At 38.9% G+C, this 26,102-nt stretch overlaps 1 protein-coding gene across 2 annotated transcripts in view; it reads right to left on the bottom strand.

Moving 5' to 3' along the window:
• LOC120851655 (limbic system associated membrane protein) overlaps positions 1 to 26,102 on the bottom strand; it is a 713,563-nt gene that overhangs the window by 223,432 nt on the left and 464,029 nt on the right. For both annotated transcript variants that reach the window (XM_040224602.1, XM_040224610.1), the window contains exon 3: positions 22,209 to 22,334. In XM_040224602.1, the coding sequence (XP_040080536.1) occupies positions 22,209 to 22,334 (126 nt within the window). The remainder of the gene's footprint in view (positions 1 to 22,208; positions 22,335 to 26,102) is intronic.

Raw genomic sequence — 26,102 nt, 5'->3', positions numbered from 1 at the left:
TGGATCACAATAAACTGTGGAAAATTCTCAAAGAGATGGGAATACCAGACTACCTGACCTGCCTCTTGAGAAATCTGTATGCAGGTCAGGAAGCAACAGTTAGAACTGGACATGGAACAACAGACTGGTTCCAAATAGGAAAAGGAGTACGTCAAGGCTGTCTATTGTCACCCTGCTTATTTAACTTTTATGCAGAGTACATCATGAGAAACGCTGGACTGGAACAAACACAAGTTGGAATCAAGATTGCCAGGAGAAATATCAATAACCTCAGATGCAGATGACACCACCCTTATGGCCGAAAGTGAAGACAAACTAAAAAGCCTCTTGATGAAAGTGAAAGAGGAGAGTGGAAAAGTTGGCTTAAAGCTCAACATTCAGAAAACGAAGATCATGGCATCCAGTCCCATCACTTCATGGGAAATAGACGGGGAAACAGTGTCAGACTTTATTTTTTTCGGCTCCAAAATCACTGCACATGGTGACTGCAGCCATGAAATTAAAAGACGCTTACTCCTTGGAAGGAAAGCTATGATCAACCTAGATAGCATATTAAAAAGCAGAGACATTATTTGGCCAACAAAGGTCCGTCTAGTCAAGGCTATGGTTTTTCCTCTGGTCATGTATGGTTGTGAGAGTTGGACTGTGAAGAAGGCTGAGCACTGAAGAATTGATGCGTTTGAACTGTGGTGTTGGAGAAGACTCTTGATAGTCCCTTGGACTGCAAGGAGATCCAACCAGTCCATTCTGAAGGAGATCAACCCTGGGATTTCTTTGGAAGGAATGAAGCTAAAGCTGAAACTCCAGTATTTTGGCCACTGATGCAAAGTATTAACTTACTGGAAAAGACTCTGATGCTGGGAGGGATTGGGGGCAGGAGGAGAAGGGGACAACAGAGGATGAGATGGCTGGATGGCATCACTGACTTGATGGACGTGAGTCTGAGTGAACTCCGGGAGTTGGTGATGGACAGGGAGGCCTGGCGTGCTGCGATTCATGGGCTCGAAAAGATTCCGACACGACTGAGTGACTGAACTGAACTGAACTGATGGGGTGCATTATTCCATATACCACATTCGGTTTAACAATGACTCATTCATCACAATGTTTTCTTTCCCTATCATTTCTCTTTGGCTTTGAATATTTCAAAGCAGTAGCCTCTTCCCATATACGATGGGTAGGGTGACCCTGACATGAAAATTAGCAAAGTTCATGAAGATTAAAAGAAGCGAGTTCATACAGAATCTCTTCTAATATTTTACCAATGGGATGAAAACCAGCAAGAAAGGGGCAATGTGGATAACTATCCACTGAATCATGTCTTATTAGCCCTTGAAGTGAAGTGAAGTGAAGTGAAGTGAAGTTGCTCAGTTGTGTCCTACTCTTTGCGACCCCATGGACTGTAGCCTACCAGGCTTCTCTCTCCATGAGCTTCTCCAGGAAAGAATACTGGAGTGGGTTACCATTTCCTTCTCCAGGGGATCTTCCCGACCCAGGGATCGAACCCGCGTCTCCCGCATTGGAGGCAGACGCTTTAACCTCTGAGCCACCAGGGAAGCCCAAATGGGAGTTGCTTAGACTTCTATTTCTTAAATTTTTAACTTAAAGGTTAGAACAACTTGAATTTAGGCTATGAAAGGAAGAAAGAAAATGATGGAGAATATTCTCCTGGTGCCAGACAGTAGCGAACCCAAGAGGAAATGAGGAAGGAGAAACGAGAAGGCAGAGAGCCATGCTGAAAGAAGCTTTGGATGCCATCTGACAGGCCTTTTGAATGTGCAGGTTTGGCTGCCTGCCCAATGCACCATGTGCCCTACATACCTCTGTGCATTGCTAGAGAAGCAGGAAGGCATATCCTTGGAGAGAACATCCCAGCGCACCCAGAGAATAAGGGAAAGTCATAACGAAGGTGATGAGAGAGACACCAGCCAGGGGGTAGTAGAGGTTACAGCTGTTGTAGACAAAATGTTCAGATAGCAAGGAAGTTTACACAGGTAGAGCCAGATGGGGTTTCTGTTTCTCAGCTGTAGACAAACATCCTCTCTGCTAACCTTCTGCCCTAAACTCACACTGGCTGCTTGCCTCTGAAGTATGTTGCATATTTCTTTTTTTACCTCAAGTTTAGGTATTTCAAAATTCTTGCTATTTGCAAAACCATTATGGTTTAAACAGGACACGTGAAAGATCCATTATAAGCAATGCCTGAAGGAAAATGTCTATTGTTGCAAGCCCGGGTGAAGCACAGAAAAAGTCTTCTACTGCTGAAGCCCTGGGGGCACCGGAAAGATGAAGATGCATCACTGTTTGCTGGATTGTTTCTCTTGGTTCTTCCTCCAGGGATGATCACTTGTGAATTGGTGCCTTTGCACACAAATCATGCCTTCTTCCATTAGAAATTCTAAGAGAACAACAAAAACAGCAACTATCTTCATTAAGAGTTAAACAGGTCAGGTGTTATGGGAAGTACCTCAGGAACATTATCTCTTTTATTCCCACAATGATAATGAGAAAGTCAGATGATTCTTCCCCATTTCATAAACAGGTCATTACATGGCTTAAGGAAGTCATTTTGTCATGATCATATAGTCAGCAATTCATATCTAAAACTCAAACACAGGTGAGCCTATTTTCTAACTTTTTCCTCTTAGCAACAATGCATATTTCCTTTATGTTTTTCTGTAAAGGCCTTTGTCTTCATAGGGAAGCTCATAGAATTATGCAATCTTTAAAATCTCTTCTCCTCAAGTTACTTGATAGAAAAGCAAGGTCTAATTACATTTAATTTGAATATGGCAATACTTGGAGATTCCCATATTTTGCCTTTCATAATTCATTTAGGTAACACTTGAATTTCATCATTCTTTTCTTTTTTCTCTGCGTAGCAGATTGCAGTGGGTTGAATAGTGGCTGCCAGAAAGACATGGCCAAGTCCTAACTCCCAGAACTACTGAGTATGACCTTATTTAGGAAAAGGATCTTTGCAGAGGTACTTATTTAAGGATCCTGAACTGAGGTCATCCTGGATTAGGTTGGAACCTAAATCTAAGGACTGGTGCCCTATAAGGGAAAAGAAAAGGAGACTTGAGACACCCAGATACAGAGACAGAGGGGAAAAGGCTAAATGAGGATGCAGGTGGAGATTGGAACGATGTGGCCACGGGCCAAGGAAGACCTAGAACAACCAAAAGCTGGAAGAGGGCAGGAAGGATCCTCCCCTAGTCTCTCAGAGGGAAGGAGGCTCTGCTAACACCTCGAGACAATGAGAAAATAAAGCCACTATGCTTGTGGTAACTTTCAGTGGCAGCAAGTTACCTAGAAAACTGACACACAGGTATATTTTGATGATGCATGTATCAAGGTAGTTTGGCAAAAGTTATGAAGGGAAACTGTGTGATTTGTCACTACAACTGTGTCTTAGGAATGTAGCTTTGTACCTTAGTTTCTTACTGATGTAAACTGAGAAATCAAAAGGTATGTGAAAGTGAAAATGTTAGTAGCTCAGTTCAGTTCAGTTCAGTTCAGTTGCTCAGTCGTGTCCGACTCTTTGTGACCCCATGAATTGCAGCATGCCAGGCCTCCCTGTCCATCACCAACTCCCGGAGTTCACTCAGACTCACGTCCATCAAGTCCGTGATGCCATCCAGCCATCTCATCCTCTGTCGTCCGCTTCTCCTCCTGCCCCCAATCCCTCCAAGCATCAGAGTCTTTTCCAATGAGTCAACTCTTCGCATCAGGTGGCCAAAGTATTGGAGTATCAGCTTTAGCATCATTCCTTCCAATGAACACCCAGGACTGACCTCCTTTAGAATGGACTGGTTGGATCTCCTTGCAGTCCAAGGGACTCTCAAGAGTCTTCTCCAACACCACAGTTCAAAAGCATCAATTCTTCGGTGCTCAGCTTTCTTCACAGTCCAACTCTCACATCCATACGTGACCACTGGAAAAACGATAGCCTTGACTAGATGGACCTTTGTTGGCAAAGTAATGTCTCTGCTTTTGGATATGCTATTTTGGTTGGTCATAACTCTCCTTCCAAGGAGTAAGCATCTTTTAATTTCATGGCTGCAATCACTATCTGCAGTGATTTTGGAGCCCCCCTAAATAAAGTCTGCCATTGTTTCCACTGTTTCCCCGTCTATTTCCCATGAAGTGATGGGACCAGATGCCATGATCTTCATTTTCTGAATGCTGAGCTTTAAGCCAACTTTTTCACTCTCTTCTTTCACTTTCATCAAGAGGCTTTTTAGTTCCTCTTCACTTTCTGCCATAAGGGTGGTGTCATCTGCATATCTGAGGTTATTGATATTTCTCCCGGCAATCTTGATTTCAGCCTGTGCTTCCTCCAGCCCAGCATTTCTCATGATGTACTCTGCATAAAAGTTAAATAAGCAGGGTGACAATATACAGCCTTGATATACTCCTTTTCCTATTTGGAACCAGTCTGGTGTTCCATGTCCAGTTCTAACTGTTGCTTCCTAACCTGCATATAGTAGCTCAGTCATTTCCAACTCTTTGCGATCCCATAGACTGTAGCCGGCAAGACTCCTCTGTCCATGGGATTTTCCAGGCAAGAATACTAGAATAGGTTGTCATGCCCTTCTCCAGGGGATCTTCCTAACCCAGGGATCGAACATGGGTCTCCTGCATTGAAGACAGATTCTTTACCATCTGAGCCACCAGGGAAAGTCCTATTTCTAAAACTTAAAAGATCCAATAATGTCAAATTCTATAAACAACATAAGCAAATCATGTATATATACATATATATATATATACACACACACACACATATATATACACACACACATGTATAAGCAAATGTATATGTATACACATGTATACACATCTGTAAGTAAATATATATATACACATGTATATAGTCATGTGTAAGCAAATGTATATAACATACTATAAATATATAAAAAAATCTTTGTGTCATTTGTTGTATATTTGATTGGTTTCTTGTTAAAGGTTAACTTGGAGACAAATTCATTTAGAGATGACTAATATCTGGTTTCCCAGGTGGCTCAGTGGTAAATCCTCCTGCTAATGTAGGAGACACGGGAGATGTGGGTTCAATCCCTGGGTTGGGAAGATCCCCTGGAGGAGGAAATGGCAAACCACTGCAGTATTCTTGCTGGGAAAATCCCACGGACAGAGGAGCCTGGAGGGCTACAGTCCATGGGGTTACAAAGGGTTGGATACAACTGAGCACACACACACATATTAATATCTGGTAGATTTTTCTCTGTCCCTGATCAAAGCCAGGAATGCCCCTTGGCAATGGTCTCAGGTCTAATTCTTAATTCATAAGTTATCACCTATAGAACTCTGGGCTTGAGCCAGGGATTGGTTCTGAAAAATTCATGGAATCATTCTTGAGTGACTGGCCAGTATCTCCTATAATTAGCAATGACAAATGTTGAATTACTTGGACATGACTGGCAAGGGGTAGACATCCCATCATTAATAGCAGTAATTGAAACTAGTTAGGGTATTGTTAGTATTGATGGTAGATGTAGTAATAATAGCAGTAACGGTATATGTGGTGAGAAAAGACCTAAATTATTTTTGTTTGTCCGAATCTCATGGAACTCTCTCATTTAAGATAGAAGGATCAAAGAAAGAGAACCAGCTCCAAATCTCAGTGTTTTAATGGATATTGAGAATCTGTTACATCCCAGAAAAGTACCACCTCAGGTAGCTGAGATTTTAAAAATAGACTGTCTGGATCTGATAAAACAACTCCAAGAATGTATCCATAAGAAGACACTATTTAGAACCAGGTCAGAAGCAAGATGAGGTGCTTACAGGCTGCCATGGTAGTAGCCCTTTATAAGTCTTCCAGTCACCAATCATCTACCCTTACACAGCATGATAGAATAAGCTTGTGAGTTACCATTGCTGCCAGACACTTCCTTGGCAGAACCACACAGTAGACAAGAAGCAGACCTAAGTGAGGATTCACACATATTCTTAAAGGCTTAGCAACACTGCACACTAGCCTCAGCAGAGCCTCTGATCCACTCTGACAGCCAGCAGTCAAATCAGACTGCTACGGAGACCTTAGAGTGCTTAAAAGTTCCTGGGGAATTATCTCCTCTAGAGACAGTCAGCAACAGAACTGCCAGGGGCAGAAGTTAGAGCTACTCCCACAAACGTGAAACAAATTTTCCAAATTTTCCTTCCCACCTGGCTTTGTATATTATAGGAATAACTGAGTGGGACATGCTTTGAACTTCCTACAGTTTCTCTGACATTATGGGGTTACCTCTATTGATAGGACATTTGGACTCAGAGAGCAGAGCCAGCAAGAGTGCTATTGCCATTCTCAGTTGGACTCTGGATTATGGCTGTCTAGGATATGCAGCCCTAACCCCTATATGACAATATTTGGAGATGTGGCTTTTGGGATGTAATTATGTGTATGTTCAGTCATGTCCAGCTTTTTGCAACCCCATGGATTGTAGCCCCCCAGACTCCTCTGTCCATGGGATTTCCAAGGCAGGAATACAGGAGTGGGTTCCATTTCCTCCTTCAGGGGATCTTCCCCATCCAGGGATGAAACTACATCTTCCTGCATTGACGGGTAGGTTCTTTACCAGTGCATTACCTTGAGTGAAGGTCATGAGGGTGGGGCCTTCATGTTGGGATTAGTGCCCTTATAGGAAGATACACCAGATATTTTGCTTGCTCCCTTTCTCTCCATCATGTACCCACCAAAAAGAGGTGTGGTGTGTACACAGTGAGACACTAGTTGTCTAGAAACCAGGAAGAGAGTTCTCACCAGAGTGTGAGCATGCTGCACCTTGGTAGTGGACTTCTTGCCTCCAGAACTGTGAGAAAATAAATACCTGTTATTTAAGGCCCCCAGTCTATGGTATCCTTTTTTCATGGCAGCCCAAGCTGAATAATATACTGTGTGCATGTGTTTTAAGTCACTTAGTTGTGTCTGACTCTTTGCAACTCTATGGACTATAGCCTACCAGACTCTTCTGTCCATGGGATTCTCTAGGAAAGAATATTGGTATGGGTTGCTATGGATCAAACCCGCATCTCTTATGTCTCCTGCACTGGCAGGAAGGTTCTTTATCACTAGCACCACATGGGCAGCCTGAATAAGTCACTACAGTGATTGTTAAAAAAAAATAAGTGGACTTACTTAATTTTTTAAGTGAGTGGGCTTATAGAAGTCATTACAGAGGCGGTAAGCATAGTTACCATAATTAATTAGTTTCTGTGGAAATAAAAGATGTCTTCCTCTTCAAGGAACATGGGAAACCACCTATCTTCTCTCACATGGCTCCAAAATTAAGCTGCCCAAATTCGAGAATTACCTGAAGAATTGTCCACATCTCTGTCCATACCAACTGATACTAATATATGGGCAATCAAGTCCTCAATACCACGTGTTGTATTTGGAATGCCTCTTGTTCTAAGGTGAAATTTTGGAATTTATAATTTGTTGCAATTTGGAAAGCAATTTTCTTGTGGCTTCCTTACTTTCTTGGAGTGGTGACGATTTTTAAAAATACAAAATGTCTCTTAGATTGCCCCTTGAAGGCTAACTTTCTGTAACTACTTTTCTGTTTGGCTTTCAAATCCCTCATTTCCTGATCTGGATCTGTCTTTCCACAGGTACAACGTCTCAGTGACCAGGCCAAAAAGAAGATAGTTTTGAAAAAGACTGATGTCATTCAAGGACTGACATTTCAGTTTTTATTACTAGAATACCTTGAAGAATTAGACCTGATTTGCATTGATATTTGCCAACTGAATTATTAAAGTTCTTTATTTTTCTTTTCCCTTTCCCTCATCAGATTTTAACACTTTGGTCAACAACAGACAAAGTCACAATTTAACGATCATATGACTTCACAGAGACTTCTGGGCTTTTGAATTGTTGACCAATTTGAGAAAAAAAATACCAGATTTGATGCATAAAATGAAGGTGATTACATATAAAGGAAATGGCAAGAGGGCTTACTTAATTTTTTAAATGAGTAGGCTTATAGAAGTCATTACAGAGACAAAGTTTTTTTTTGTTTTGTTTTGTTTTTGTAAAGGAATCTGCTTCTCACATCTATTTCTTAAGTGACCTGGGGTAACTTCATTGACATGTCTTTTATGAGCAATGTGACACCATTTGAGTTACCTATTTGAGGTTTTTCTCTTTTATTAGAATTAATTGTAGACTCAGTGTACTGGAACATTTGAAAATGAACATGTATGCCTAAAGAAGGATGAGGGTTTCAGAAATATGTGCACATTTAAAGTGATATATTAGCCCCAAATATCATTAGACTGTAGATGGAAAAAAGTGGGAATTTCTGTGTAGTTTTTACTTTTAAACCTCTTCATCTAAAGTGACAGAACTACTAGTCACAGAAGTGTAATAGTGCACCTCTATGTCAAAGTGTTAAACATATCACACACACGCACGCAAACCAGGTCATCAGGTTATTACATAGAATCTCAAATGTTTCCATACTCATGCTTGGTAAAAATAGCACATGATCCTACCTCAAAAAGATATATTTTCATTACATCCTTTATAGTGCAGGAGTCCTATGAGTTTATGGCATATCAGAATCACCTGGCAGATTTGTTAAATTAGAAATCCCTGGGCCCCCCCAACTAGAGTTTCTGATTCTTGTAGGTCTGTCTGGGGTCTGATAATTTGCATTTCTAACAAGTCCTCAGGTGATGCTAATGCTGCTGGTTTGGTGACCAGACTCTGAGAAGCACTGAAATGGTTTTATTATTTATTTTGGTTCAATGGTGTTCTTCACAGCCTTGCAGTCAATTTTTTCTACTCTGTAATCAAAGTAACTACTGTAATTTGAGTCTATGTTTGGCTCTATAGAATCTAAGATAATCGTAACAGTAAGCATCCCTTGAATAATGCTTTATCATTAATAAACCATTTTTGCATACACTATCTCATTTGACACATCACAGGTATCCTGGTAGGTGAGCAAGTATTATATTATTCATATTTTACAAATGAAAGTTGAGAGTTTAATGGACCCACTCAAAATCCCTAAAAAGTAAATGGTGAAGAACAGAGATTTGAACTCAAGCTTTCTGACTCTTAAATCCTGCATTCTTTCTACCAAGTCACTCTTTCTCTTAATCTCTTACAGTTTTTAGACAGCTTTACCCTATTTAAACTACCTTCATATTCATTATCTAATTTGATTTCTCAAAGCAACAGCACAAGGCAGAGCACATATTATTGTCTAGATTTTATAGGTAAAGACATTATAAACGATGATGAGAAAAGTGGCTACTGTCATTCAGACAGTATTTCTTCACACACAGGCTAAAATTTTCTTGTAATCTTTAGCAGCAGCATCTGATGTAAAGCATCAGATGGTTCTCCTTTCCAAGTCATATTCAATGGTCCAGCATTATAACCCCACCCCTAAACCTACACCAGTTTTCGGTTTGTTTTGTATTTTTGGTAGGAATATATTTGGAGGGAATGCAGGTGGAGATGAAGTTTAGGGTTATTAGTAGAAAGGGAGGGAAAGTTCTTAAATTTTAGACTTTAAATACTAAAGAAAACAGTTTTCTCTGAGTACGAAGACTTTTTTCACCTCTCATCTTGGGTTTTTCAAAGTTTAATGTGTATACAAACCACCTGAAGTTCTTGATGAAATGAAGATTCTGATTCAGTGCATCTGGAGTGGGGCCCAGCATTCTATAAAGCTCCAAGGTGATGCCAATTCTGTTGATCACAGTCCAACCTTGATAGGCAAGGGTCCATCCTATTTCTCAACGCCATAATTATTTTTACTATTTTCTAAACTATGAATCTCTAGGGTGAAACAGAGAAATTAAACATAAAACACTGTAACAATATTTTTTGAATACTCTGTACATGTGGGACTTCCTTAAATGCTGTTCTCTGATAGGCTATTTATAACACCCTAGTATTTTCCAACATATTCTCATCTCAAGATCCAGGATGATGCTGAAAATGTGGTCCATGGACTAGTAGAGCCAACATTACCTGGGTGCTTGTGAGAAACATAGAATTTCAGGTCTCATCTCAGACCCCCTGAATTAGAATTCACATTTTAACATGATTCTTCAGATGATTTTCCAGTACAGTGAAATTAGAGATTCACTCTGTTAGATCTTTTTGCCCATGTGTACTTACATAGTTATCATTATGCTCATGTGGCTGGTCCTCCAGCTCACTGGGAGGATCTAACCCTCCAGAATCCCAGAATTCACCAAAGGAATTCAGCAAAAGAGATGATTTAAATGTGGAGTGAGGCAGGAAATCTGCATTTTTTAAAACTTGCTTTGAGGTAATCCCAATGATTGGCCAGATGTAGAAATCTAATAGGGGAGATGAAACTTACGCCACATATGCTTACAGCCAGAACGGATGGTTTATAGGTAGGGAATCATACGAGATGTTATAAAACTTTCAGCTATGCAATTCCTTTTTCAGACTGACTCAACCTGTGAACTGTTGTCTACTTCTAAAACCAAGGTGGGTCTGAACTTCTGCCACTCAACTCCCACTACAGCACTAATGCATTGGTGTGACAGTGCTGAGAGCTTTGTTACCACATATTAAATTTTTTTCCCCAGATACAGAGACCTGAAGTAGGCATTTTAGTGTGTCTTACAGAAAGACAATGTCCTATATATCTGACACAGTAAAGCAAAAATATAGTTTCTGAAGATTTTATTCTTAAAGTCTAAACTTCAGGCAGATTCTAACAGAGTCTGACATTTAGCTAGCATAAGTAATTCATTTATTCAATCAATAAATTTTTACTGATCATTTACTCTGTGCTAGGTACTATAATGGCACTAAAAACATGTAGGAGTTTGCTTTCATAAGGAAAATAGTAAAAACATAAACATTTAAGACAATTACTGAGTGTGATACCTGCTTAGGAGAAGAACAACACATTAGTGATAAAGAGAATGTCAAAGGTTTTGATGCAAGAATGTAAAGATTTCAGAGCATTCTCTATAGTCCAGTGGATAATAATGAGAATCCCATAGAAGCAAACCGGCACATCAGGGCAACAAAGAAGAAATGGGTCTGAACACAACCTAGAGAGCTTTCCTGAAATTTCCAAAACCTTCTTAGTAAGAGATTATCAAAGCTATTAGTTGGATAGCCTTAGTTATATAATTCTATTGTACCATTTGCTGTTTGCTTTCTACTCATTCATCCTGTAATTACTTGTCAATTTCTATTTAGTTTACACTTCACAATGTGAGTTATTTCTCAATAATACTATTTTTATAAAGGCCTTAATTGAATAACTCAATTGGTTGGTGGATTGATTGAGCACTTATATGCCAAGCAATGAACTAAGAATATACACGTAAGTAGGGTACAGTTTCTGAACTTTTATGGATCTTATAGTCCAGAGATTGCACATAATTAAAATGAAATTTTATTACTTCTATTATGTGCCTTCCTGAAGGGAGTGTCATCTTGAACGCTTCAAAAGAAAAAGTTATACTGGCAAAATGATGATACAGGTGAGATGTGAAATCATGTTTGAAAAAGAAAACAAGGATGTGTGAAGGCCCCAAAGAAAGTGGACAATTAAGTAAATATAAAGTTGAAATATAAGTAGTATTAATTAAATCTACCTACTACCTAAAGTAGAGTGATTAGGGGTTTAGGGATAGGAAAATAAACTGAATGAAGGGTTTTGCCATGCTTAGTTTGAACTTTATCCCAAACGCAATGGGAAGTCTAGTAGGAAAATTAACTCAATAATTTTTAAATTTAGAAATAGCATTTTTGTAGTAGGGGTAAATACCTAGTAGCAAGAGATCCAACTGGAAAATTGGGAGAAATTGTTGGTCATTTTTTGGTGTTGTACTACCATTGCCTGAAATATCACTTTTATTAAGAAAATAATCACTGTAATTTACAACCTATAGGTTTTCTACAGCTACAATTAATAATGTATTAGCTGTTACATAGCCAGACTCGGAGAATGGTCCCCTAGGAGAAGATGCATGGACACATGAATAAAGCAGATCAGGAAATCTCTCCCTAACCAGCTGTTGTCATGCCCTTTTGAAAAATTAACACCTCAAATGAGTATGTTGAGATATGAGGTGATATAAGATGTGAAATATTAAGACTAGCCTTGGTGAGGGACTTCCCTAGTGGTCCACAGGCTATGACTCTGCACTCCCAGTGCAGGGGGACTGGGTTCGATCCCTGGTTGGGAAACTGGATACCACATGGTGCTCCTAAGAGTCTGCATGCCACCCCGCATGCCACAATGAAGATCAAAGATATCACATGCCGCAACTAAGACCTGGCACAGCCAAATAAATAACTATAAATGTTAAAAAAAGACTAGCCTTGGTGAGAGCATTTAAAAAATCTGCCTGGCTGCTTGCTGGAATGGATAAAGATGGCATGGAAGTCGTCTACAATCAAATCATCAGCCTCCCCCAAACTTTCACTATGGAAAGCTGACATATGGATTAATAATAATTAAAATATATTGAAAATAAGGATATCAATAACAGCTAATGCCATACTAAAGACTCTGTTTACATGTTTTCTTTTAATTCTCATGATAACCTTTGTCAAAGATTTTATTTTTAGAGCTACTTTAAAATTAGAAAACACAGACTCTTTGGAATAATGGCAAAAATATTTGAAGTCATGAGACGCTGAGAGATGTGGACTCTATTTCTGTTCTACTAGGCCATGTGCAAAATCTGTGATTAAGCTATCCCTCCACCCCCTACATGCCACGCAAGCTTCTAAAATGTCCTGGAGCACTCATATTCAAGCTAGTGTCCCAAGGACAAATTTAGGACAGCTCATTTCTCTTCAGAAAGATTTCTGGGGATCTGATGACAGATCTGGGGAGGCCAAGAGTGAGGTGCTGGTGGTACAAGGGCATGTGTACAACACTCATCAGAACGGCCAGCACGTCTGCTTGTGGAAATCCTCCCATGGCTTAAAGACGGTCAGTGTCAGTTGTTGTGAGTCTCTTAAGGATTTTTAAGGTTTGGAGGCCAGTAATCATGTAGTTGGAGAAGGCAATGGCACCCCACTCCAGTACTCTTGCCTGGAAAATCCCATGGATGGAGAAGCCTGGTAGGCTGCAGTCCATGGGGTCACTAAGAGTCGGGCACGACTGAGCGACTTCACTTTCACTTTTCACTTTCATGCATTGGAGAAGGAAATGGCAACTCACTCCAGTATTCTTGCCTGGAGAATCCCAGGGATGGGGGAACCTGGTGGGCTGCAGTCTATGGGGTCGCACACAGTCGGACAAGACTGAAGCGACTTAGCAGCAGCAGCAGCAGCAGCAGCAATCATGTAGTTACATTTTGTACTCTTCATTTTCTCGATTACCCATTTGTTTTAATGACAAGGTTACTGAAAGAGTTTGTATTTACTTGATGAGGCTATTATGGAATTATATGCATGGGAAAAGAATATGTTTCTGACCTAAATTTAAGATTTTTTTTGTTTAGTCGCTCAGTAGTGTCTAACTCTTTGTGACTCCATGGACTGCAGCCTGCCAGGCTCCTCTGTCCATGGGACTTCCCAGGCAAGAATACCAGAGTGGGTAACCATTTCCTTCTCCAGGGGATCTTCCTAGTCCAGGAATTGAACCTGCATCTCCTGCATTGATAGGCAGATTGTTTACCAAAGAGCCATCAGGGAAGCTCAAACGTAAGATACTCACATACAAAAATAACTATCTATATTACCTGCTACACTGGTATATAATACATTATATATTTAAAATCAATAGCCAAGTAAGGTTCTGAAAAGAAAACATAGCAAGAGTTTTCTATATTTTCCTGCTCTTTGAAAAGGGAAACTAAGAATGTTAAAAAGTAAAAGGAAATAATGTATGCTAAAGAAAGAGGTTAAATGATTAAATTTTAAAAGAAAATCATCAGACCCTAACACTGACATCATGGTTTCACATAAAGATGCTGGCCTGCATTCGCCAATGCATTGTTTACATGCGCTCTTTTGGTAGAGTCCAATCTTGCTCTGCTCACCACATGATGGGCCAATGAATCCAAGAGATGAGGGGTTGAGACAAGGAAGAGGCTTAAATCAGGAGCCAGCTGACCAAGAAGACGGCACGCTAGCACCTCAAAGTAATCATCTTATCTGAGTCTGGATGCCATGTTCTTTTATAGATCAGAAATGGGGGAAGATGAGGAAGCAAAGTAAAAAAGCCATCAATCTTGCAGAAATCTCCTAGAATGGCAAGCCTCAGGCAGGGTATGTATTAATTTCTTCCTTCCTGCCATCTACAGGTGGACAGGGTTCTGAACAAAGGCAATTTAGCTTAATAGGCAGAGGGGCAGGATTCTTTGAGGCAGCCCATTCTGTATGATTATAATAACAAAAGTAATGAAAAGCAAGTAAAAAAGAAACAGTTCCAACATGGAGTCAGAATTGGCTTCTCTGCATAACCTTCTCTGCCAAGGATACTCTTCCCGCCTCTATTTTCTTGCCCTGGTTCTATTTATCCTTGAGGTCTTAGCGTAAGCTTCCTGGAGCTTTGCTGGCTTTGCAGATTTTGCTATGTTGGCCCTGTTTTATGGTCTTATTGAATGCTACTATAATTTTCCTTTATACTATATAAATCTATTTAAGTGGTTATTCATGCAATTATTAGCTTAATACTCTGCTTTCTTGTTGAACTATAAGTTCTACTTGTGCAGGGACCGTGTCTGTCTTGCTTTTCATTTTGGCCTTTTACAGAGTGAGCATTCTATAAATATTTCTTGTCAGAAAAACAAAGTGTAATCAAGATCAAGATTAATTTGAATATAATTCTATATTGATGGAAGATATGCTTTAAAACCAATATATATTTTTGGGCTCCAAAATCACTGCAGATGGTGATTGCAGCCATGAAATTAAAAGACCCTTGCTCCGTGGAAGAATCAAGCTATGACCAACCTAGAGAGCATATTAAAAAGCAGAGACATTACTTTACCAACAAAGGTCCATCTAGTCAAAGCTATGGTTTTTCCAGTAGTCATGTAAGGATGTGAGAGTTGGACTATAAAGAAAGCTGAGCACCAAAGAATTGATGCTTTTGAACTGTGGTGTTGGAGAAGACTCTTGAGAGTCCCTTGGACTGCAAAGAGATCCAACCAGTCCATCCTGAAGGAAATCAGTCCTGAAGATTCATTGGAAGGAGTGATGCTGAAGCTGAAATTCCAATACTTTGGCCACCGGATGCAAAGAACTGACTCATTGAAAAAGACTCTGATGCTGGGAGGGATTGTGGGCAGGAGGAGAAGGGGATGACAGAGGATGAGACGGTTGGGTGGCATCACCAACTCGATGGACATGAGTTTGAGCAAGCTCCGGGAGTTGGTGATGGACAGGGAAGCCTGGCATGCTGCAGTCCATGGGGTCACAGAGTCGGACACAACTGAGCAACTGAACTGACTGACAAGTAAGACAATGAAAAGAAAACATAGCAAGACTTTTCTTTATTTTCCTGCTCTTTGTAAACAGAAAATGAGAATATTAAAAATTAAAGATTGCAAAAATAAATAAAAGTAATCAATAGAATATGTTAAACCAATATTATTTAAATTATCACTAAATGGTCAAGACCCCTTACCTGCAAAGGTAACAGGCTTGACTCTTTCATATCTATATACTACCAAGACTGTCTTAACAGTTACTTTTGATACTACCAAGACTGTCTTAACAGAACCTTCTGGAAGGTCCATAAAAGAAATCCCAGAGAAAGACTTTTCTGAAACTTCAACTGTAGATTATATAATCTCTACATTCTCTCTGTAAAATGTGAAGTCATACTAATTCTAACACACTAACTGAAAAGGGCAGATGATAGCTACTTGCAATATATGCTTCTAGAATTCAACTTAAAGAAATGCATTTAGTTTAACATTATGTATTTCTTCCAAACCCATGAAGTCAGAGTCTAGGCTGGACATATTAATAATTGGGTAAGTTATAAAATCAGAAGTAAGACAGATGGAGCTATAACATCAATGGAGTTTAAGAGCACTATTAGGCAAGGATTCAACTTGTAAATGAACTGAAAGAGTCTGGCTAAGTGATAAAACCCAACCTCCAATGAACAAGGGGATTTCAGACTCTTCAGAGTCCTGTTAGTTCTCCTTGGTAGAAAATGCTTCTTTTTTATGGAAGGATAGTTGATGTACAACTATATTTATATAAGTTATACAGGTACAATATAGTGATTCACAAGTTTTAAAGGTTATATGCTATTCATAATTATTATAAAATATTGGCTACATTCCCTGTGTTGTACAATATATCCTTGTAGCTTATTTATTTTACACATAATACTCTGTACCTCTTACTCCCCTACCTCTATATTGCCCCTTCCCACTTCTGCCTTCCCTCTGCCCACTAGTAGCCACTAATTAGTTCTCTTTATGAGTCTATTTATTTTTTTATATTCACTAGTTTGTTGTATTTTTTAGATAGTACATACAAATGATATCATATATTTATCTTTCTCTCTCTGACACTTCACTTAGTACGATAATCCCTAGTTCCATCCATGTTGCCACAAATGGCAAAATGTAGTTCTTTTTTAATGGCTGGGTAGCATTCCATTGTATAATTAAACGACATCTCTTTTATCCATTCATCTATTGGACACATAGGTTGCTTCTGTATTTTGGTAATTGTATATACTGTTGTTTGAACAGTGGGATGCATGTATCTTTTCAAATTACTGTGTGGTTTTCTGTTCTTTTATAAATATAAAATATTCCTTACATGAGCTTTCTATATATGGTGCTGATGTTAAATCTGACTTAGGCAAGAGAATTATAAAATGCCTGCTAAATTGCTCTCAGCCTAAGGGGCTAAGTTCTCAGTGTTCCAGGTATAGAAAGCTACTGAGGATGTAAAAACTTTTGTAGAAATGAAATGTATAGAAAAACTATTGTTGTTGTTGTGTTTAATCACTTAATAGTGTCCAAGTTTTTGTGACTCCATGGACTGTGGCCCACTAGGTTCCTCTATCCATGAGATTTCCCAGGCAAGAATATTGGAGTGTATTGCTATTTCCTTCACCAGGGGATCTTCCGGACCCAGGGATTGAGCCCGCATTTTCTGCACTGGCAGATGAATTCTTTACCACTGAGCCACCAGGGAAGCCCGGAAACTCTAACCATGAACAAACCTGACAAGGCACGGGGCACAGTTGAGAAAGATACTTCCTCTGGAATGTGAGAAGAAAGATTTAGAAACAAAGTTAAATGAAGATGGGAGCAGCTTAGCTCATAGAAGTGAGATCAAACACACCATAGAAAATACATGTTACAGTGCAATTGCCCTCTGGGAGTTACAGGATTATGAAAGTCTAACTTAATTAAGGGAGAAAATAGGTCACATTTAACAACCGCATATGTGACACATCATTTTGACTATAGAAGAACTGAAGAGGAGAGAAAAATTAAGATATCAAAAATACAGGGAAGGGAGCCATAGAATTCATCAATCTCTTCTCCATCTATATCGAGTATGTTCTGATTTTATATATATAAAAAATTCACCATTGTTCTAATCTCTCTCATTAAAAAACACTTGCAGTACTCTTGAAAAAGAAATTTCAGGTGTCAAAAGAAAGAGAAACAAAATGATCCAACAATTTTTTTTTAAAGGACTGAATTAAGAGGTAATAAATATTCTTCTTCTCATAAAAATATACCTTGCACCTACTTTCCTTTCTCCCCCTGTGTCATCAAATGACAGGTAATCAAGTACTTGTGAACCCTACATGAAATCCCCCCCTTTTCAGGGCTCAATGTCCCTGTGGGGTCGAGCTAATTACAGGTACATTTCCTCTGCAAGGCAGTCATACTCTGTTCTATTGAAGGCACAATTAATTATTGAACAAAGCTAGCTGGAGATTTTTGCTCGTATGGCCATGGGTTGCAGGTAGCTTTGCTGTCACACAGGGAGCAGAGCCTCTTCTTTGAGTGTCTTTATGAAAGGCTTTGCATATAGCTGAAAAGGATCAACCCCTGTTTTCAAATTTTACAAAGGAAAACACACAAAACAACCCCCCCTAATTTCCTGAATAGAATAGTAAAGACAAATTCTCCCTCATGTAATCAAGAATATGATTATGATCAGGTGGTTATCTAGGTCAGATGAGAAAAAGATGAAAAAAGTATACTTGGCAATTAATACCCATTGTAGAGGAAATTGGAGTCTGTCCTTGAGTCTGTGGGCTTCCCTTGGGCTTCCCTAGTGGCTCAGAGGTAAAGAATCTGCCTGCAATGCAGGAAACCCGGGTTTGATCCCTGGGTTGGAAAGATTCCCTGGAGGAGGGCATGGCAACCCACTCCAGTACTCTTGCCTGGAGAATCCCATGGACAGAGGAGCCTGGCAGGCTATGCAGTCCATGGGGTCACAGAGTTGGACATGACTGAAGTGACCAAGCAGCAGCAGCAGCTTGAGTCAGTGAATGCAGCAAGGAAGTAGTTTTGCAGGTGCCAGAATACGATTTGACCCAGAGAGAAGGCCTAGATAGATTATAGAAGAATAAAGTTCTTTCCCTTAAGATGTATTTAGGAACTTAATGGGAGATCTTCCCAAAGCCCCATGGAGTCATAGACGAGTGCAGAAAATCCTTGTCCCATGCTTAAAGCCACAGTCTTGAGCAAGGGTCTGTAAACTATTCTGTAAAGGGCCAGATAAAAAATACTTTAGGCTTTAAGGCTTAAACCATATCTGTTGCAACAAAAGTCTGCTGTCTTTTTTTGTTTTTTAAGCAGCCATAGACATCATATAAATGACTAAGCATGGTTGTATTTCATTAAAACTGTATTTAAGGGCATGGAAATTTTAGTGTCCATATATTTTTTAAAATTCTTTTGATTTTTTTCTAACCATTTAAAAATTATTCTAAGCTTGCAAAAAACATAGTGAGGTGGGTTGAATTTGGCCCAGGGACTATAGTTTCCTGACACCACCCTCCCCCGACTATTGGGAATCCCTGTGTGTACACCAATTTTTCTATTAATTTTGAAGTCCCTCAGGTTCTCTGTATGTAAATGCTCCCTTTATTCTGGAAGATCTAGCTTGTCCTTTGATCTTTAGATGACTTGAAATATCATGGATAACCAGATTATTCAGGGTTCAAACCATTTGTTTGCTGTCATTAACAAGTTTACTAAAGTTAGACATGAAAATCTACACTTATAGAACAAGTCTGGGGAGGTCTTGAAACTGGTTTGATTTCATTACTTTTCTGAACTGAGGGGATAAAAAAGAATTATCTTTAGTTTCAGATCATCAATAGTATTTTACCTGAAAAAAATAACAAAACTATTTACTAGTCAATAACGCACCAAAGGGATAAGGCATTTTAATTAATATTAATGCAGTTCATTTCTTGATTATAATTTGAATATAATCTATTTCCTCCTTTCTTCCTTTATCTGCCATATATTCCATAAAAACAAGAGACCATAAATACTATACAAACATTTAAATTAATTACAAAAGGGAGATGATATGAAAATAACGATAAGAAAACAAGATGAAAGCAAGAGTGTGTCTATATATGGATCTGATGTCATAAATCCCACATAGTTTGTTCAAAATCCATTTCATTAAGGTGTAATTTATATATGATTTCCTCTATTCTTTTTCAGACTGGTTATAAATTTGGCTCTAAGTTTGGTAACAGTTAATACAAAGAAGGACTCCTGATTATTTGTAAAAATTCATTGGGTTCATTTAAAAAAACAAACCATTGCTTAGAAATAAGACAGTAGAAATACTGAAATAAAAGAGGAACTTCCTCAAAGGGTCCTTTCAGAGGAAACTATGTAATGCAATAACAATCTCTCAAAGCAACATTACAGAAAATGCAATGATTTCAGAGGATGTCTTCTGTAAATCCTTAAATATGTGCCCCAAACTTTTATACCAAATTGTCACTTAGTAAAAGCAATTTTACAGGAGAAAGGTAGGTGTGTTGTGGGATTGAGGGTTAATATATACAATTTCATTCAAGGAGAATGTGCTCTGGAGGTTAAATTTAATCCAGGGGAAAGGTATATGATAACCAGTGGCTCAAACTTCAGATAATCCTGCATTTGTATTTTTTTCCATGTGAGGTTTAAAAGGAGAATGAGAGGATATGAGTTTGCGGTTCGTCCCATCAATAAGTGCCTCATTTACTGCTTTTATAAATTCTCAACAAATAACAAGCTGTGAGCATTAATAATAAGAGTGAGTTTTGACTTAACATCATCTTAAGAAAACAGAAGCCTCTAATCAGAACTGGTGCCTAAATAAAAGACTATTCCATAGGTTAGTCCAAACTTCACCTGGTAAATTCATTTGAAGGCTAATATGAAATGAAGGCCCATATTTTCACACCACAAAATACAAAATTATTTAAAGATGCTATAATCAAACATTACCCTAGTCTGGTCTTTCAGAAGTATATCAATATAGATCCCACTGTCTATCTAGCTTTGCATAACAATATTTATGGTGTTCACTTCAAAATTAATATGTTGTATATTGAATCTGTAGATATTTTATGAGAAAATGTTAAGAGAATATCAGGTATAAATGAGTTAAATGTTTGGGGTTAGCTACCAAAATAAATGATATTTTATAAGAAAAACTGATCCATAATTCCTCTTTCTGGAAGAACTAAATAGCAGGCCTCAATCAGTAAATACTGTGTCATTCACAAAGGCATAGTTTTGTACATAAGAAAATTCAGTCTGTGGAGTAGGAGAGGACACAGGCAGTTATTTCTAAATAATTTGGTAAAAATATTTAAATGGGATTTAAAAGGTAGTAGAACCTCAGAACCCAGTGACGGTTGTAGGAAGGAGGAGGGGAGAATGCAGACGACATTTCTGAGAAATGATTTTCCGACTTTTATTAAATTAGCATCAATAGCTGGAGATGCATAATGAGTTCATGAAGGTTAGTCCATGCTTGGTGCCCCTCCAGAGAACCAGATGCTAAGGACAGGCTATTACAAGTCACAACTTTGCATTATTCCTGAAAGATTTGTTCTCAAGGTGCTACAGTATTAGGAAACTATATTTAAAAGCAAAGCAATGGAGTATTACTCAGCCATTAAAAAGAATACATTTGAATCAGTTCTGATGAGATGGATGAAACTGGAGCCGATTATACAGAGTGAAGTGAGCCAGAAAGAAAAACACCAATACAGTATACTAACACATATATATGGAATTTAGGAAGATGGCAATGATGACCCTGTATGCAGGACAGCAAAAAAGACACAGATGTGTATAGCGGACTTTTGGACTCAGAGGGAGAGGGTGTGATGATTTGGGAGAATGGCATTGAAACATGTATAATATCATGTAAGAATCGAAATGCCAGTCTATGTCTGATGCAGGATATGACACGCTTGGGGCTGATGCGCGGGGATGACCCAGAGAGATGTTGTGGGGAGGGGGGTGGGAGGGGGGTTCATGTTTGGGAACGCATGTACACCTGTGGTGGATTCATGTCAATCTATGCCAAAACCAATACAGAATTGTAAAGTAAAAATTAAAAATAAATAAATTAATTAAAAAAAATAAAAATAAAAAAAAAATAAACTCATACCCTGAACAACAACAAAAAAAAAAGCAAAGCAACACAAAAAGCACACAAAGAACTATGGGAATTTAATCCATACAAAATATTGTCCCAAGACATTCAGATATCAATCTGCTTTAGACATAATTATTAAGCCATTTAATGCTTCTATATTGGTTGCCTTAGGGGAGTGTCCTAGTAAAATGAAATATACCTTATATATAAACCACAGAACTATATATATAATATATATATATTATATATATAGTATAATATATACATGGTATGCTTATAGACTTTATAGAGATGGACATGTTAGCCAAGACCAGAGATGACCCTAAACAAGTTAGCTCTATTCCACTATTCTTAGAGTGTTTTTTAAAATTTATTTACTTTTTAACTGAAGGATAATTGCTTTAGAGAATTCTGTTGGCTTCTGCCAAACATCAACATCAATCAGCTGTAGTTATACAAGGGAGGGAGGTTCTAATAATGTTTTAATAACAATACACAGGCTTGCCTTTTGGATCCAATGGAATCACAGAAGCATGAGGATATTTTAAATGGTGTGCTGTATCTTAGGGCCTGGAGAGTTGCTTACCAGTTGGTGTAAGGTGTCTCCAGGTGATCACAGGTTCAGGACGGCCATTGGCCATGCAGACCAGGGTGACATTGCTGCCCTCATTCACAGTGACATCCGAAGAGATGTTGGAGATCTTTGGTGGAACTGTTAAGACAAAAACAAATGGAATAAGTAACCACATCATTAAAAGCAGGTTTGCAGTCCTGGTCCATGCGATTGGAAGTAGCAAATCTAAGCAAAGTACTTTTCTGACTTGAACCATTTGAATTTTTGTGTTAAGAAGATTACGTACTTTAGGACTTCCTTACACGTTCAGTGAGCAGATGTAAAGGATGGGTCTTACTATAAGGTGAGAATCTTTCCACTATGGTCAAGCACTATTGGAGAAGGCAATGGCACCCCACTCCAGCACTCTTGCCTGGAAAATCCCATGGATGGAGGAGCCTGGTGGGCCACAGTCCATGGGGTTGCTAAGAGTCGGACATGACTGAGTGACTTCACTTTCACTTTTCACTTTCATGCATTGGAGAAGGAAATGGCAACCCACTCCAGTGTTCTTGCCTGGAGAATCCCAGGGACGGGGGAGCCTCATGGGCTGCCATCTATGGGGTTGCACAGAGTTGGGCACGACTGAAGTGACTTAGCAGCAGCAGCAGCAAGCACTATAGGAAGTACACAGAGTAACACAATGAAAATATCTAGCTCTTTTATGATTTGAAGGGACCTGGTTTGGTTATTAGAGAGTGTGCACAAGTAAAAGCATTAAGAATAGACTTTTCTTATCACTAGGTACTACTTACATTTATTTTCTTATGTAGATAAAATGAATGTATTTCCTTCAAATGTCAGGAAATGAAAAACAATGTTATTTAATATCAGATTGCAAGTTGTGTTATTAAGATGCAGTAATCTGGTTGTTTACACAATCTAGCCACATAATGAAACCCCTAGTTAATCACTCCAACAGAAAGCCTTAAATATCATCTTGGTGTCTGACAGGTCTGATGATGTTACCTCAGAGGTTAAACATGGAATTTATAAGGCCTATGTCACAGACAGGAGGGCGTGCATGTGTGCTAAGTCTCTTTAGTCATGAACGAGTCTTTCCAACCCTATGAACTGTAGCCTGCCAGGCTCCTCGGTCCAAGGATTCTCCAGGGAAGAACACTGGAGTGGGTTGTCATGCCCTCCTCCAGGGGATCTTCCCGACTCAGGGGTCTAACCTGCGTGTCTTGCATCTCCTGCATTGGCAGGTAGGTTCTTTACAATTAGCACCACTGGGAAGCCCCAAGTTCAGTTCAGTCACTCAATTGTGTCCGACCCTTTGCAACCACATGGACTGCAGAACACCAGGCTTCCCTGTCCATCATCAACTCCCGGAGCCTACTCAAACTCATGTCCATCACATCAGTGATGCCATCCAACCATCTCATCCTCTGTCATCCTCTTCTCTTCCTGCCTTCAATCTTCCCTAGCATCAGGGTCTTTTCAAATGAATCAGTTCTTTGCATCAGGTGGCCAAAGTATTGGTGTTTCAGCTTCAGTATCACTCCTTCCAGTGAATATTCAGGACTGATTTCCTTTAGGATGAACTGGTTGGATCTCCTAGAAGTCCAAGGGACTCTCAAGAGTCTTCTCCAACATCACAGTTCAAAAGCATCAATTCTTCTCTGCTCAGCTTTCTTTATAGTCCAACTCTCACATCCATACATGACTACTAGAAAAACCATAGCTGTGACTAGACAGACCTTTGCTGGCAAAGTAATGTCTCTGCTTTTTAATATGCTGTCTAGGTTGGTCATAGCTTTTCTTCCAAGGAGCAAACGTCTTTTAATTTCATGGCTGCAGTCACCATCTGCAGTGATTTTGGACCTCCCCAAAATAAAGTCTGTCACTGTTTCTATTGTTTCCCCATCTATTTGCCAAGAAGTGATGGGACCGGATAGGATGATGGGAAGACCCAAGACCTTATGTAAATTATAAGTATTATCTCAATAACTCTTTATAAAAAGTAAATAATATCCTATGAGGATTTTATTTATGGGTAGGAAAATAAGTTATAGAAGAGGCTAGGTGACAAGCAGAAAACAGATGTGAATCTAAAAAGACTCCAGGGCCCACACTCTTAAGCCTTACTTGAATGAAACTTCATCTTCACAATCCAGGCTACCAGATGGCCCAAAATAATGGGAATTACTTTTTGGTGATGTGAGAAATGATTCCCCAAGGGCTATCTGTACTGCCGTCTGACTTCCTTCATTAGTGTTCAGGGCAGCAACATTAGATTTCATACTGGTGGGCTTACGTGGAAAGTGAATTACTTACTCACAAATTTCATCACAGAGGTTATGCCCTGATTACAAACTGCAGAGTTTATGCTTGACTGTGATTTTCCTTTTCCTATTTTTTTTTAACTCTTAGTTGCTTGTGCTGTCCCTGAGCAACTATGTGTCAGGGGGCGGGCAGAAGACAAGAAAGCGTGAAGGAGTTCAATATAAAACAAAACAAAACAAAAAAAACTTTTATTTTTTCCCACTCTTGCTGCCCATTAGAGACTCTGTGCAGTGACAAATAAAATGGGAATATTTTCTGCTTGTAGAAACAGCTGCCTGACAACCATAAGATTCTGCAGATCTCTGTTAGCAGTTATTGATGATACCTGGGCAAGTGACCAGGGCAGTGTCAAAGGAGGAAGTGGGAGGAGAATTCTCTTGACTAGCATTCTTCTCACAGTGGCATCTTCTACGGCCTCTGGGTAGGAGCCAGTCATTCCAAACCAAACACAATGGCAGAAATAGAATGTAGTTGATTTCTGTTACTTATTAATTTCTACTGGTAGAGTTTCTATTTCCCCTTTGGGTTAAGTGTAGTTTTCTCATATTCATGTATTGACTTATAGTCTCTTAGACTTTTACAAGGAGGGCCTGGAAAGTTATACCCATTTAATAGGGAAGAATGTGAGGCTGAGAGTAGAATAACGGCTTATCAAAGGTGATCCCATCAAGAAATATGGCTAGGCTTAGAATTCAGAGCTCCTGTATGTCCAACTGCCCTATTGTTTAATAGTCACACTTTCTCTTTCCCAATTGAATAAGTTATGGTTCTGATTATGTCCCATAACATCTACAATACTACTCTTGATGGTGTTCGAGAACAAGACTTAGACATCCTAGGAATCTTTCCTCAACAATCTAAAATCTGTAAAAGGAAGCTGTAGAGTAATTACAAGAGCTCACATCACTTAATTCATTGTTAATTCTGAATTCCAAGACAGGGCACAGAGTACCACATTAAAAAAATGAAAAATAAAAACCATATGATTATCTCAATAGATGCAGAGAAAGCCTTTGACAAAATTCAACATCCATTTATGATAAAAACTCTCCAGAAAGCAGGAATGGAAGGAACATATCTCAACATAATAAAAGCTATATATGACAAACCCACAGCACACATTATCCTCAATGGTGAAAAATTGAAAGCATTTCCCCTAAAGTCAGGAACAAGACAAGGGTGCCCACTTTCACCACTACTATTCAACACAGTTCTGGAAGTTTTGGTCACAGCAATCAGAGCAGAAAAAGAAATAAAAGGAATCCAAATTGGAAAAGAAGAAGTAAAACTCTCACTGTTTGCAGATGACATGATCCTCTACATAGAAAACCCTAAAGACTCCATCAGAAAATTACTAGAGCTAATCAGTGAATATTAATCAACACACAGAAATCCCTTACATTCCTATACACTAATAATGAGAAAATAGAAGAAGAAATTAAGGAAACAATTCCATTCACCATTGCAATGAAAAGAATAAAATACTTAGGAATATATCTACCTAAAGAAACTAAAGACCTATATATAGAAAATGATGATTGTGGCTTTGTAGTAGAGCCTGAAGTCAGGCAGGTTGAT

Source organism: Oryx dammah, unplaced genomic scaffold, assembly GCF_014754425.2.
Source record: "Oryx dammah isolate SB20612 unplaced genomic scaffold, SCBI_Odam_1.1 HiC_scaffold_2, whole genome shotgun sequence".
Taxonomy (NCBI): Eukaryota; Metazoa; Chordata; class Mammalia; order Artiodactyla; family Bovidae; genus Oryx; species Oryx dammah.
Note: the sequence above shows the minus strand (reverse complement) of the source record. Positions and strands in the feature narration are given on the sequence as shown.